Genomic DNA, 12,336 nt, shown 5'->3' with positions numbered 1-12,336 from the left:
AACGGATTAAGTTCGTAAACTGAGGTACTACTGTATAATATGCATTTTAAAAATCAGGAAAAGTAAAACAAATTGATGTGGAATTTATCAAAATATGAATAAAATCAGCAATTTTAAAGCAAATATACATAACAAAATTACATGTTAAAGTTACATTTGTGCTCTATGAATATTTTTAATAGAGTAATCCTATTAGAATAACAGCTTCTGACACAATATCACAGACATTATTAGCAATATACTACCTTGGGTTCATTGAATTGTACAGTTGGAAGGGACCACAAAGATCATCTAGCCCAGTGCCTTGCAGTGCAGAAATCGTTTGCCCAACGCAGGGCTCAAACCCATGACCCTCCAAAGTGGTACAGTCTGGGAACAGTTGTGCTATGTGAAGTTTTAGGATATGCAGTTTGGTTCTTACGTTTGACAGAAGACTAACTGTTAAGAACACTGTACTTTTCCTGTGGTCACATCTTAAGCAGGGGGTCATGCTTGGAAGAGGATAAAACATTCCCGTATTTGTTCAGTTCGAAGAACAGCCCTCTCCTAGGAACTACAACATAGCATTCATCTCCAAGAAAAGCATGTGGGTATGCCCAGGGCAAACTGGCCGGGGAAAGGGATGTTATTCGGTTACAGCTGAGATGAGTTCCTGTATTATTTGGCTTTGCATTTCTTAACTGGCAGAAAGAATGGCTTATTGCAAACGTAAAACAACTTTGAAATAAGCACTATCTGGAGGCAGCGAACTCTTCTATACCTAAAGAAATGAACCAGTTATATAGTCACTGGACGCAAAGAATATTCCCTTACACAAGGGATGATGTAAGGCTCATAACGTATTCTATGACATGATTTGTATAAAGTCCAGTTGACTAACAAGATTTAAAACACAGCTGCCAGCCCAGCATGAACCAGTATGTTACGTCATTAATGTTTCCTTTGACTTATATTCAATTGTGGAAGAAATATCTGCAATGACTGGTATGTATTGCAGGAATGCCAAGTCTGCAGGGCTTGGCTTTTGCCCAGTGAGTATGTTACATATTCAAATCCGCGTAAAACTGTTGCTGAAATGAGTACCTTAGGAGGTTGGTGCTGGCTTCTCGAATCAGCCTGAGCTCTGCCTAGTTCACCATTCCATTTCAGTGAGCAGAAGCCTCTGGAAAGCTCACAAGAGCACTTTCTTCTTTACATTAACAAAGCATCAGCCTGTTGCCAAAGGACCTAATTGAGCCATTATTAATTGTTATGGAAGAAGATAGCAAAGCCAGTTTGCTCATCTCAATCAGAGATAGGAGTCCTCCAGATGTTGTTAGACTCCAATGCTCCTCAGCGCAGTCAGCATGACTAATGGTCAGGGATGGTGGAAGCTGCAGTATAACAACTGGAGAGCGTCATATTAGTTATCCCTGTCCTAAATGAGCAGTTTACGGCCAAACCATATGTGTAGATAAAGCATTAGGTAGTAACTCAAGTCCTCCTAGAATTGTACTCCTTGCAGCAGATAAGGGATTGCATATTTGAATGTTTCCTGCACACCTCTCTGTGTGTGCATAACTCACTAAATGCAGAACAATAGCTGGACCAGGAAAAAGCTACACTAGAAACTTGGCATATTAACTTTCCACAAACATGACGCTTGTGACATGAATGAGATAACTCAGTCATGAGATGACAACTTACCAACTAAAGTCCTACCATCTTAGAACACTCTACCTTGTGTCTATGTCTGCCATTGGACAGTTACTTCTCTTTCATACCAAGGCTGAACTCCTACATCAATCAGTCTCTAATTCTGCATTTAGGAAACTGAATAGAATAGAGGTGTAGCTTTGAAGTAGTACAAGAGGCTGGTCATTTTTCATGGTCTGAGGCCCATTTATTTTGTCTCCCTGGTGCATTAATTGCCCCGTGGCAAATGTATAAATAATTCTGCCAAGGAATCACATTTAATAATGCTGTTTACATCATGTATAAGTGTGAGCAATAAGTTGGCCATTTCTGGCATGGACTGTGATGTTTCTCTGTGTGTGCATAAAATAGATGGAACAGATTTTTCTCTCTTGAGCATTGTTGGAACTTGTCTCGAGGGAATCGGGTACAGTACCGCTCTGGTCCCTCAATGTGAAAGTAAAGTAAAAGTTGGATAAATGAAGTTGCCTTCTGTTGAGTTAGACTAGCCTGTCAAGGAGCTCTCGAGTGAGCCCAGGTGATCCACAGGGCAGGAAAGCATGGGATGCAAATAGCATTTTATTAACCTAAAATAGCAACACATCTTAATCCAACTAAATCATTGCTGAAACTGACCACTGGCCCCTCCTCCCTTCCCCCTCTAGCCTCTCACTCCGGATCCCTCCCAAGCAGACGAAGGCTGCGTCAAAAGTATGAGCCTGTCTGTCCCATTTCTCAGCAACGTGCAGAACTCTCCTCGAGGGGGGTGTCAGAGGAGGAGGCGAGCCAATGGGGCTCAGACTGCCCTGCTGCTGGGTAGCAAGGACAACCTCTGACTCCTCTGTCTTGAGTCTGCACTCCCACTGTGACTCTCAGCCTCTAACCTGGAAGGCCCTACTTTTCCTGACCCCCCTTGATCACTCAAACCCCCTGCTACCAGCACCTTCCCCAGACTGCTTCTCAGTGTCCCACCACCATGATCCAGGGTCTAAGCCATCATTCTTTGGGAGGGGGGCGGATTTTGGATGGGCGACTCCCACTACTCTCCCTCATTCCTCCAGACATAGCCTTACCCTGGTGTTTTGGACTACAGTTCCCACCAGCCCTTGCAAGCATGCTGTATGATCAGGGATGATGATAATAATAATAATAATAATAATAATAATAATAATAATAATAATAAATTTTATTTATATCCCGCCCTCCCCAGCCGAAGCCGGGCTCAGGGCGGCTAACAACAATAAAACAGTACAAAAGTACAGCATAAACAACAGTCTAAAATCATTCGTTATAAAATTAATTAATTCAAGCCACTGGCAACCATTGGGCCAGAGCTCCACGAAGATTGCCGAGGGAGGGAGTCAGGCTGTGCCCTGGCCAAAGGCCTGGTGGAACAGCTCTGTCTTGCAGGCCCTGCGGAAAGATGTCAAGTCCCGCAGGGCCCTGGTCTCTTGTGACAGAGTGTTCCACCAGATCGGAGCCACAGCCGAAAAAGCCCTGGCTCTAGTTGAGGCCAGCCTAACTTCTCTGTGGCCTGGGACCTTCAAGATGTTTTTATTCGAAGACCGTAAGTCTGGCGGTTGGAGTCCAAAATATCTGGAGGTTACCATGTTAGGGAGATCTGAATTAGACCATTGGTCATAGCTGTGCATTCTGAATGGCAGAGATCTTTCCCAGCCCTGCTGTCAGTGATTTGTATAGTTGCAGTTGCTCCAGCCTAGGACAGCTACATGTCCTTTACTACTAAGGTTTAGTTCTAGGGCAGTGTGGGTCCCCAGCTGTTGTTGGACTACAACTCCCTAGCTAGCAGGACCAGTGGTGGGACCAGATGGTGGGAGTTGTAGTCGAACCATAGCTGGAGGGTGCCACATTGGCTATCTCTTCCCTATGGTTCAGGAAAGACTGGTGTCACTGCAGTTCCCAGGCCAATAGCATATTGTAATGAGTGAGTCCGTGGGGCTATGATGGCCCAGGAAAGGTTTTGTGAAATAAGTGGAGTGCAAATCAAATAAGATGGGTTTACTAGGGCTGTTCCAGTTCATACTGAAACAGTAGAAAGGAGTCAGGGGGTCAGAGGTAGCATGCTAAAACAGCAGCAAGAAGTGTGGCCTTGGATGTAGGAACCTGCACCTCCAATCCTCACAACAGGTGGAAAAAAAACAAAAACAAGACAATCTGATACTTAACAGTATTGCATTTTTTTTTTTTTTTTTTTTTTTTTGCCTTTCTTTTCTTTCTTATTTTGGAAGTTTATAGTTTCATCAACTGCTGGCAATCAGATAATTTGCTCAAGCAAAATGTAGAACCGTGTTAAACTGTCTTGACTTTGACATTGCCTTTCAAGGACATTTGAGCCTCTATTGTGGTTTCACAGTGAGTGCTGACATATCTTGCAGTCATTCCCTTCTTGCAGCAGTTACAGGAAGCTGTTAAAATGCAGCCTTGCTATGACTGGCCTGGTCACCACACTCTTTGAGACTCAGTCAGATGAGCAGCTGCACTAAGATTTGTCACTGCCCTTGCAGTATAAGTAAACCTCAGAATAAATCAACAAAGCAGTCCCACCCTGTCCTTTCCTTTCCTTCCCTTTTCTGATGCTAGAAACAGCCCATTCCCCAAAATGATGTAATTTCATTAAAAAGCAGACAGGGATTTGCCAGGATCGGGCTGAGGTTACACTGGGGGGGCGGGACTTGTTTGTGGGAAAGTGTTTTAACGTGTTTCAGCCAGCCACCTGTATGCCTGAAGTAACTTGTTGAATGCTATTGCAAGCTAACTTTCAGCATTGCATTCTGCATTCACGTAATTTGTGCACATGCAGACCACTCCATAAGCCATCAGGGTTGTTTGTACAATTAGAATCGGTACATTAGTACTAGAACTAAACTTGGGTGAAGGTATCCATGTGACAGATTGCTGCAGTACATTACATGTGTACATCTGTGGTCAGTTATGTGTCCTGGTGTACCATTCTGGAGCAAATTACAAGTTAAAGGCCCCAGCCCAGCTTTTGAGTATACATTATTGTGGGTGATTAGTAGCCATGTAAAGGGATGTGCAGCCTTTTATGCATCCGTCAAATTAAATGACGGCTAGATTGGCGTTTTGATAGGCATCAACATCAGGTTAATTAATATTCTTACTGGAACAAGTTGGTATCATTTAGCAGTAGGTCGCTTGTTTTCCCACCGCAAATATATTATTTGCAGGAACTTCACAAATTCAGTGTTAGGATTCCCTGGAATTTTGTAGTTGTGGTTCTTCCAACACAGCTTTAACGGCACTGGAATGAAATCATATTTTGATGAAGTAAGCTTAAGTACACCTTGAAGCGCTTGAATGCCAGCTCATGCTCTCGTATTGATTTAGATTTGCCTGCCTTATCCCAAGGACAAAGGAGAATTAATGCACATTTCTGCAATTCAGGGGGTATTTAAAAGAACTGGGAATTGAAAGGTCCTTGGTATAGTTACTAAGTGATGATTGCCAGTGCCTCTTTTACAGTGTCCTGGAGGAGCCTTCACACCCAACATACGGACCACCAAGGAGTTTCCAGATGATGTGGTCACCTTCATCAGGAACCATCCCTTGATGTTTAATCCCATCTACCCGGTTCATAAGAGGCCATTAATAATCCGCACAGGAACAGACTACAAATATACAAAGATTGCTGTTGATCGTGTCAATGCGGCAGATGGAAAATACCACGTCTTGTTTCTTGGAACAGGTAGGACAAACAAACACCTGCTGTTTTAGTAATCTACGGGCATCTGTTTTGCACAACAGGATCAACCACTGCCACTTTGCTGTTATATGGATGCGATCCCCACCAATACGGTAGTCGGGAGCTTTTGTCAGTATGAAGGCTGTGTTCCCTGTTGATGGTAGCTAGGGCCAGGGGCAAAAATGGGAAGAGTAATGGATGCAAATTTCACTTTTGTGCAGTAGGCAGTTTCTACACCCATCCATCTCTATCCTCTATCCAGTCAAACAACAGGCATAATCAAAATTTAAGGACACATTGCAGCCAGGGGTGGGGGATCAGAGTGCAAAGCAAGGGCCAGTGAAGGGTGTGGCCTAAGAAGAGTTATGGATGCCAGATAAAGAGGCCTAGATGGTTATCCTCCCATTCTTTAGGTATCTTAATGAATGCTATAGATCTCCTAAAAGTGTTTTAAAGTAAGTTTTTTAAAGGGGGGGATTGTTGTCATCTGCTCTGAATTAAAGTTGTATTCATATTTAAGGCTTTGGATTTGTTTTTCTTAAAAATACAGTCCGATTAATATTATAGTCACCTCTGGAGAAATCTTAAGCCAGCATTCCAGCTCAGCGTTCTCATAGTTTCACACTGTAGCCTTCTAGAAAATTCTTGATCTTCTTTCAGGAACAACTACACTTTCCAATGTTCAAACATGCCAATACTCTGGTCAACTGAGAGTAGAATCTTATGGTGTCTATACAAATGTTATACTTTCGTTACACAGCTGTCCCTTTTCAGCGGATGAGGTTGAAAAGAAGCAGCAACCAGTGCAACTGTTTTAAGGACTGGCAAAATGGGGTCTCTTTGGCTGGTCCCAGTCAGCAACTAGCAGCCCTATGATGATAACTGAAGGAAGCCCCATCCAAATATAGCACATACAGTGGTAGTCTAACTGTTGCCACAGCATGGATAATGTTGGCTGATGGGTCTCTGCCCAGGAGAAGTTGCTACTGGTGTGCCAGCCCTTAGCTGCGGAGAGGGGCTTTGTGTCACAGATCACGCCACTTGCGCTTGCAAGAAGACAGGATGGGGCTAAGAAGGCGAATGCTTGATTCTCGGTGCTTAGAGCCACCAAGGGCAAGTTTAGCCCAGCCCGAGGTATTTCCCTTCTTCCACATCAAAGGAGAAAAGGCTGCATGTGGAGACAGTGCACTGAGAGCAAGGCCACCTTTGTCCTCCTCACTACATCCACTGCACTGTCTGAGCCCTCCCTCCTTGTTCACACTGCCCATCATTTTGATAATTACTAACAACCGTTAAAAGAACATTCTCTCAGAGCACCAGTGGCTAAACAAGGCTTCTCTCCTAATAATCAGGTTAAGGCAGCGTTGGACACATCTGCCAAAATGTAAGGGGGGGGCTGTTCACTGTCTGTTAGCCCTGCATGACCCCCACCTCTCGCAAATTCACACTCCAACTCATGGAAGGATGTAAACTAAGGTCTGTGGGGTTTGTCAGTGTGATGCCACACACTCTGACATGATTTGCATTGCTGGTAGCCGGGGAAGAGCCCTAACTCTTATTGCCCTGACACCAGTAAAGGGCTCCTCTTTCTTTGAACTGGTCCACCCATATTCCAGTCCAGCCTGATGATGGAAGTGTTTTCCATAGGTCCCTGCTCTTCTCTCTGGCTTTGCTTCCTTAAAATTGTTGCTGCTGTCATTTATGTAAAGCAGTGGTTCTCAAACTTTTTTCTCTGGGCCACACTTCCAGAATAAATATTTGCTCATGCTGCACCAATTTTTTAATTGATAAAAAAGGAAACAACTCCTAGCAGTGCTTGATCTGTAACATAGAACACAACAACTTTATAATGTTTGTGGAACATCCAGAAAGTATAAAACAATGCAGCTGTATAAGAACACGAATCATTTCCAAAATATAATTATAAACAAGCCTCTTACATATGTACCTTGAATATGTATACAAGCTGAATGAGATGTGTGAACTTGCTTTTGTCAAGTAATCTCATTTATATTAGATATTTAGTCTGCACCTAGTTTTCAAACACGTGTCTGAGTAGGAAGGCCTTAGTCTTCTGGCAGAAGGACAACGAGGAGGGAGCCTTGGAAGAGAGCAGCCACAAAAGGGCTCTCATGTCACCATCAACCATGTCTCTGATGTCATGAACATGGGTGGCACACAATAACTGATGAAAAATAAATGAAGCCCAAGGGTGTGGCATTTTTTTCTTCTGTTCCAGTGTTTTGTGCTTTCAATAGGGCTAAAGGGATTTGCTAGAGAACGCAATCACCAACAAAAAGCAAGCGAGCAAAAGGAATGGGGATCATGGGTTAATTAAAAGATTTGTGTCAAATTTCCTTCTTACGAGTGTTGACAAGTGCATTGTGTGATCCTGGCAGGCTTGATCGCTGGTGGCACAGGCCCCGGCATCCCTTTGGCAAGGGCAAGAGGGACTTGGCAGCATGGTGACACGAGGCAGCATGGATGAGTTACGAAGCGGGACAGAAATGTTGCCAGTTCTGTCTCTCTCGGTCTGAGAAGTGAGTCATTCTTCCAGCTAGGTTGTTTGCCTGCCAGGTTCAGAAATACCTCCTCCCATGTAGTTTTAGGACTTGATCTAGTCATGCTGATAAATCTCATGGACAGAGCTGCAGGTGGAGGTTTGTTAGAGAGAGCTGTTCAGGGGAACATATGCTACCCTTGGCCACCTTGCAATGATGAAGTAAGATCAATCGTCTACTTCCCAGAATGCTGAAGGAATTTGAGAGAACTTTAAAAGTGCTCTTGAGAATGAGAGAGAGAAATAGAAGCATCTTTTGCAGGAGAATAAATCTTTTGAGGAAATTTTGAGGTTTCGGCACAGCACCAACAAACACAAATGTTCAGTTCCAGCCTCAGAGTCCAGCTGTGCAACAGGAAGAGGAGTGACTTGTCCCTTCGAGAACTGTGCATACAGGGTGTGTAAAGTATTTTTTGACACTAGATGTAGTAAGTGGTGAAGCTATAATAGAAATGTTCACCATGGCCCTGCAAAAGTGTATTTTACAGATCAGACAGTAAAGCAGAGAGACATCAGCATACGCAGACAGACACTCTGTGATTCTCTGGCCAAAGGTGAATCACACTTTTTGCCGTTGTGTGGAAGCCGTTTAAAAAATACTCGGTCTAGCAGATGTCAACTCACAGTGTGCTGTTCAAGTGCTCACCAAGTTGATCAGACCATTTTTCCCACGCCAAAGCAGGCTTTTGCCGGGATGTGGTGGGGCATTAGTGATAACTTTTACAAAAGTGTGTGGCAGATGGGGAAAAGGCTCATTCCATGCACAAGATCATTAGGAAAAGAATGAAAAATAAAACTACCAGAATTGCACTACTGTGTGCAACCCTAGTAAGGAAGGCTTTGGTGGGGGGCAGCAGCAGGGGAAAGAGGCATCTTATCAATTCACCTCATGTGGCGAAATGGGATGAGCCACCCCTGGGGCAACTGCGTAATAAAGGCTCATCACCAGGTACATTTGCCTGCCAAAAACAATGTGCTGGCCTTATTGAAACCCCTTTTTTGCTTCACTCCATATACCTTTGTTGTCTGCTCAGCAGCAACCTTCCAGCATGTCTCAAATTGGAAACAAAAAGGGGTTTGTATAAGGTCTGCTGCCCTGAGCAACTTTGGGAGGAAGGACAGCTGTGATTGACAGCTGAGCCAGACCAGAGTCTGGTGATGCAGTGACTTGGGATTCTACCAGAGGGCTGGAGCCTCTCTCTGATTGGCTACCAAGATGGAGGGGGGTGGAGCAGCCCGGGGGGGGGGGATAAAAGGAGCCATTTCTGAGAGAGAGTTCAGAGAGGGAGATAGTTGAAGAGTGAGAAGGTGGGAAAGAAGGAGAGTTAGAGCTGATCTGTGTGTAACATCCACTCGGAGGAAAATGTCTACAATTAGAGAAAGGAGTCTGAGCTTAGATTGGAAGGCAGTGTTTAGTGTCTTCGGAGCGTATTGAGACAGGAGTTAACTGGAGGGCTGAGTCTGAGCAGGAGAAGTAGAAGCTGTGAGTCTACTTGGGTCTCATTCCAGTCAGGAGGGTAGAGATCTTTTAGAAAGAGAAGACTCTCAATCCAGTTAGTGGGGATCCCCTGGGTCTGTTATATATTCAAAGTAATTGTTCAACTTCTGCCTAAGTCTCCAAGCATCGGTTTTAGTTTGCACAGAAACCTGTGGTAGTATACAGAGCGGTGGGTCTGCTGCCATTGGTAGTCAGGAAGGTGGGATATGCTACAGCAGGATATAAATTTAATAAATTAATATTTCACACAGGAGCACAAGTCTCCCTAAATTGCCACCAAGTTTCACTTGAATTAGTTTCTGAAATAATTTTGGATGGTCCTGATGGGAAACATCTGAAGAGTCCTGAGGGCAGCAGAGTGGGAGTTTTGTCAAGACCAGCAAGAAGAACCTGGAGTCTTTTGTCATCCCAGTGGATCCTTGTACTTTCACTTGACAGAAATGTTCCAAGCAGAATTTATTTTTATTTTTAGGCTTTCCCTTTTCTCTTCTTTTTGTTTTCTTGACCTTGAGGTCAGACATGCATATTTGAGCCAGAACTGCAATTGTAATTTGTCTCATCCTTGGGCTGGGAGGTGGGGAGCTGGGACCACCACAAAGGAGAAGGTTCCCTCATAAAACTGTCACCCAGGTCAGCACTTCTTACCATTGTGGTGCCGATGGTGGTTTTTATGATGTGGCTTAGCTTGTCCTTTCAGATGTTGTCTTTTGCTTACTTGTTTGTTTGTTTTCTTAGGGAAGGGCTTTTATAGGTCTGTTTTGAAGTCTCTCTTTTGAAGATACTGACTAGAACGTTCTCTTTTGGCTGGCTTGTATTACAAATATATGGAAAGAGTTGAACTTTTCCCTTGAATTAGAAAGTTGAACTTACTGCATAAACAGCCAAACATCTGGGTGTTCCATACCACCTAAGTGTTGTGTATAGTGTGATGCAAACCGTAGCCTGATGTAAACCGTCATAGTTCTTTGACTGTAACTGAGCAAATGGTATCTGGGAGCCTTGACTGGCTAGAGCAGATAAGAGATGTAGTCCTAACATCTGCAAGTAGGGATGCATGAATCTGTCAATTTCGTTCTCTCACTTTCTCAACCATGTAGAACTCCCACCCCACGGAAGCACACATGACACCTTTGTTGGTGGGCTTCTTCTACCCTTGCCTTAAGACCCAGGACTATGGGAGAGCTGGGTTGTGGGATGAAATCATCTGAAAATGAAATCATCAGTTTGCTGCAGAAATAGTTGTCATTTTAATGATACAGTTGTCTTAACTGGCTCAGTTATGATCTTATGCGTATTGTGTGGGTTTTTTAAAAAAAGACTGTTTTATTGGTGCCTTAGTATGAATGAATGCCCTATGATCCTGATGGATAGAAAGCGGTCTTGAAATTAAGTAAGAAAGTAACGTGCCTAGCTTCTTGTTGTGCAAAAACTATTCACAGAGAAGCCTGACCAGCCTTGGGATCATGCAGGTTGGGGGTGGGGAATGTTAACTGTTCCTCTCCCTGCCACAGTCTTCCACCCACCCACCCCCAAAAAACCACCTATCCTGCGCTGTTTTTTGCATTTCAGGGGAAGCCCCGATTTATGTCATATCTGCTTTGGAGCTATGTGTACGCAAATTTGGGAGTGTCTCTATATTGCATGGGGGTGAACAAAGAATAAGGCTATCACATGCCTGGCTTAAAGACACTACCACCTTTAAGCTAAAGTGAATTTTGGTTGTGAATTTGGGGGTTCTTCCTTGGCAAACCAAGAAATTTAGGAAAGGTGGTGGAGGTTTCCTATGTTTAAGGAGTTTCCTACATTTCTAGTTTGAACTGCACTCTCCGATGTACCAGTCCCATGAAGTGTAATACTAGTGAGGTTGCCTCAGTGATTGGATGGGCCCAGTGGGCATGAGAGGGGGAGTTAAAATATTACTCCTTCCACTGGTAACATAGGCAGAAATTGCATGCAGAGAAATATGTTTGATCCAACTCTTTTTCCTTTCTGAAAAACATGATTTATAAGTATCACTCCTTTTGGCAGCGTTCATGATTCTTGAAGCTTTGGACCCTGGCTGAACATAGCCTTGCAAATTAGCCTGCAAAGGTTGCTTTTCACAAAACCTTAGGGCCCAACTACACTTAACATTGATGATGTGATTAGCAGTCACATTCAGTATTGTGGGGTGGGGAGCAGTTGTCATCAGGGCTGCAGTGTATGAGGAAGGGAAATTGCAATGCTAGCCACACATGCAACAATTAGCAATGGGGGGGGCGGCTTTTCCATTGGAAGAACATGAGATAAATATTAATAATTTTTTTTAAAACCACACACACACACACAAAACCTGTTATGCTAGATATTGTGACAATAGTATTTTTAAAACTATGATGGAAGATGTTATCCATAGCAGTTGCAAGATATTCCATTGGAAGATGTTGGTTTTATCATGAAGTTCCTGCATGCTGTTAGACACAGGGCAGCCACAGCTCTCTCATCTATTGTTTTCAGCATTGCATCCTTTTAATTATTTTTTGTTCTCTCCCTCTCTCTTCCTTTCCTCCCTCTCCTGCTACCCCTTCTCTGTTCCAGACCAGGGTACGGTACAGAAGGTTGTAGTCCTGCCCACTAACTCCTCTGCAACTGGAGAACTCATCTTAGAAGAACTGGAAGTTTTTAAGGTTGGTCTCTCTCTCTCCCTCGGCCTTATTTGTCTCACGGGTGTCTTCATCTGTGCAAAACACTTTGATCTAATATAGCCTGGTTTGACTGAAATGTCTTCGATAAAAGATCAAATGAGGAACAGTGTAACTTTTTTTGAGGCTGGAGTTCTCCAAGTGAAGAGTCTTAAATCTTCTATACTGCATTTAAATTGCTTATTTTTCTTATGTTGTC

At 43.6% G+C, this 12,336-nt stretch overlaps 1 protein-coding gene across 1 annotated transcript in view; it reads left to right on the top strand.

The window, feature by feature from the left end:
- Window positions 1–12,336, top strand: part of SEMA3C (semaphorin 3C) — a 126,601-nt gene that overhangs the window by 95,817 nt on the left and 18,448 nt on the right. Inside the window, exons 12-13 of the mRNA XM_081023607.1 lie at window positions 5,179–5,401; window positions 12,034–12,122. Of these exons, the coding sequence (XP_080879733.1) occupies window positions 5,179–5,401; window positions 12,034–12,122 (312 nt within the window). The remainder of the gene's footprint in view (window positions 1–5,178; window positions 5,402–12,033; window positions 12,123–12,336) is intronic.

The sequence above is a fragment of the Podarcis pityusensis genome (genome assembly GCF_964106645.2).
Source record: "Podarcis pityusensis genome assembly, chromosome: 10".
Lineage (NCBI taxonomy): Eukaryota > Metazoa > Chordata > Lepidosauria > Squamata > Lacertidae > Podarcis > Podarcis pityusensis.
This window is presented reverse-complemented; position numbering and strand designations above follow the sequence as displayed.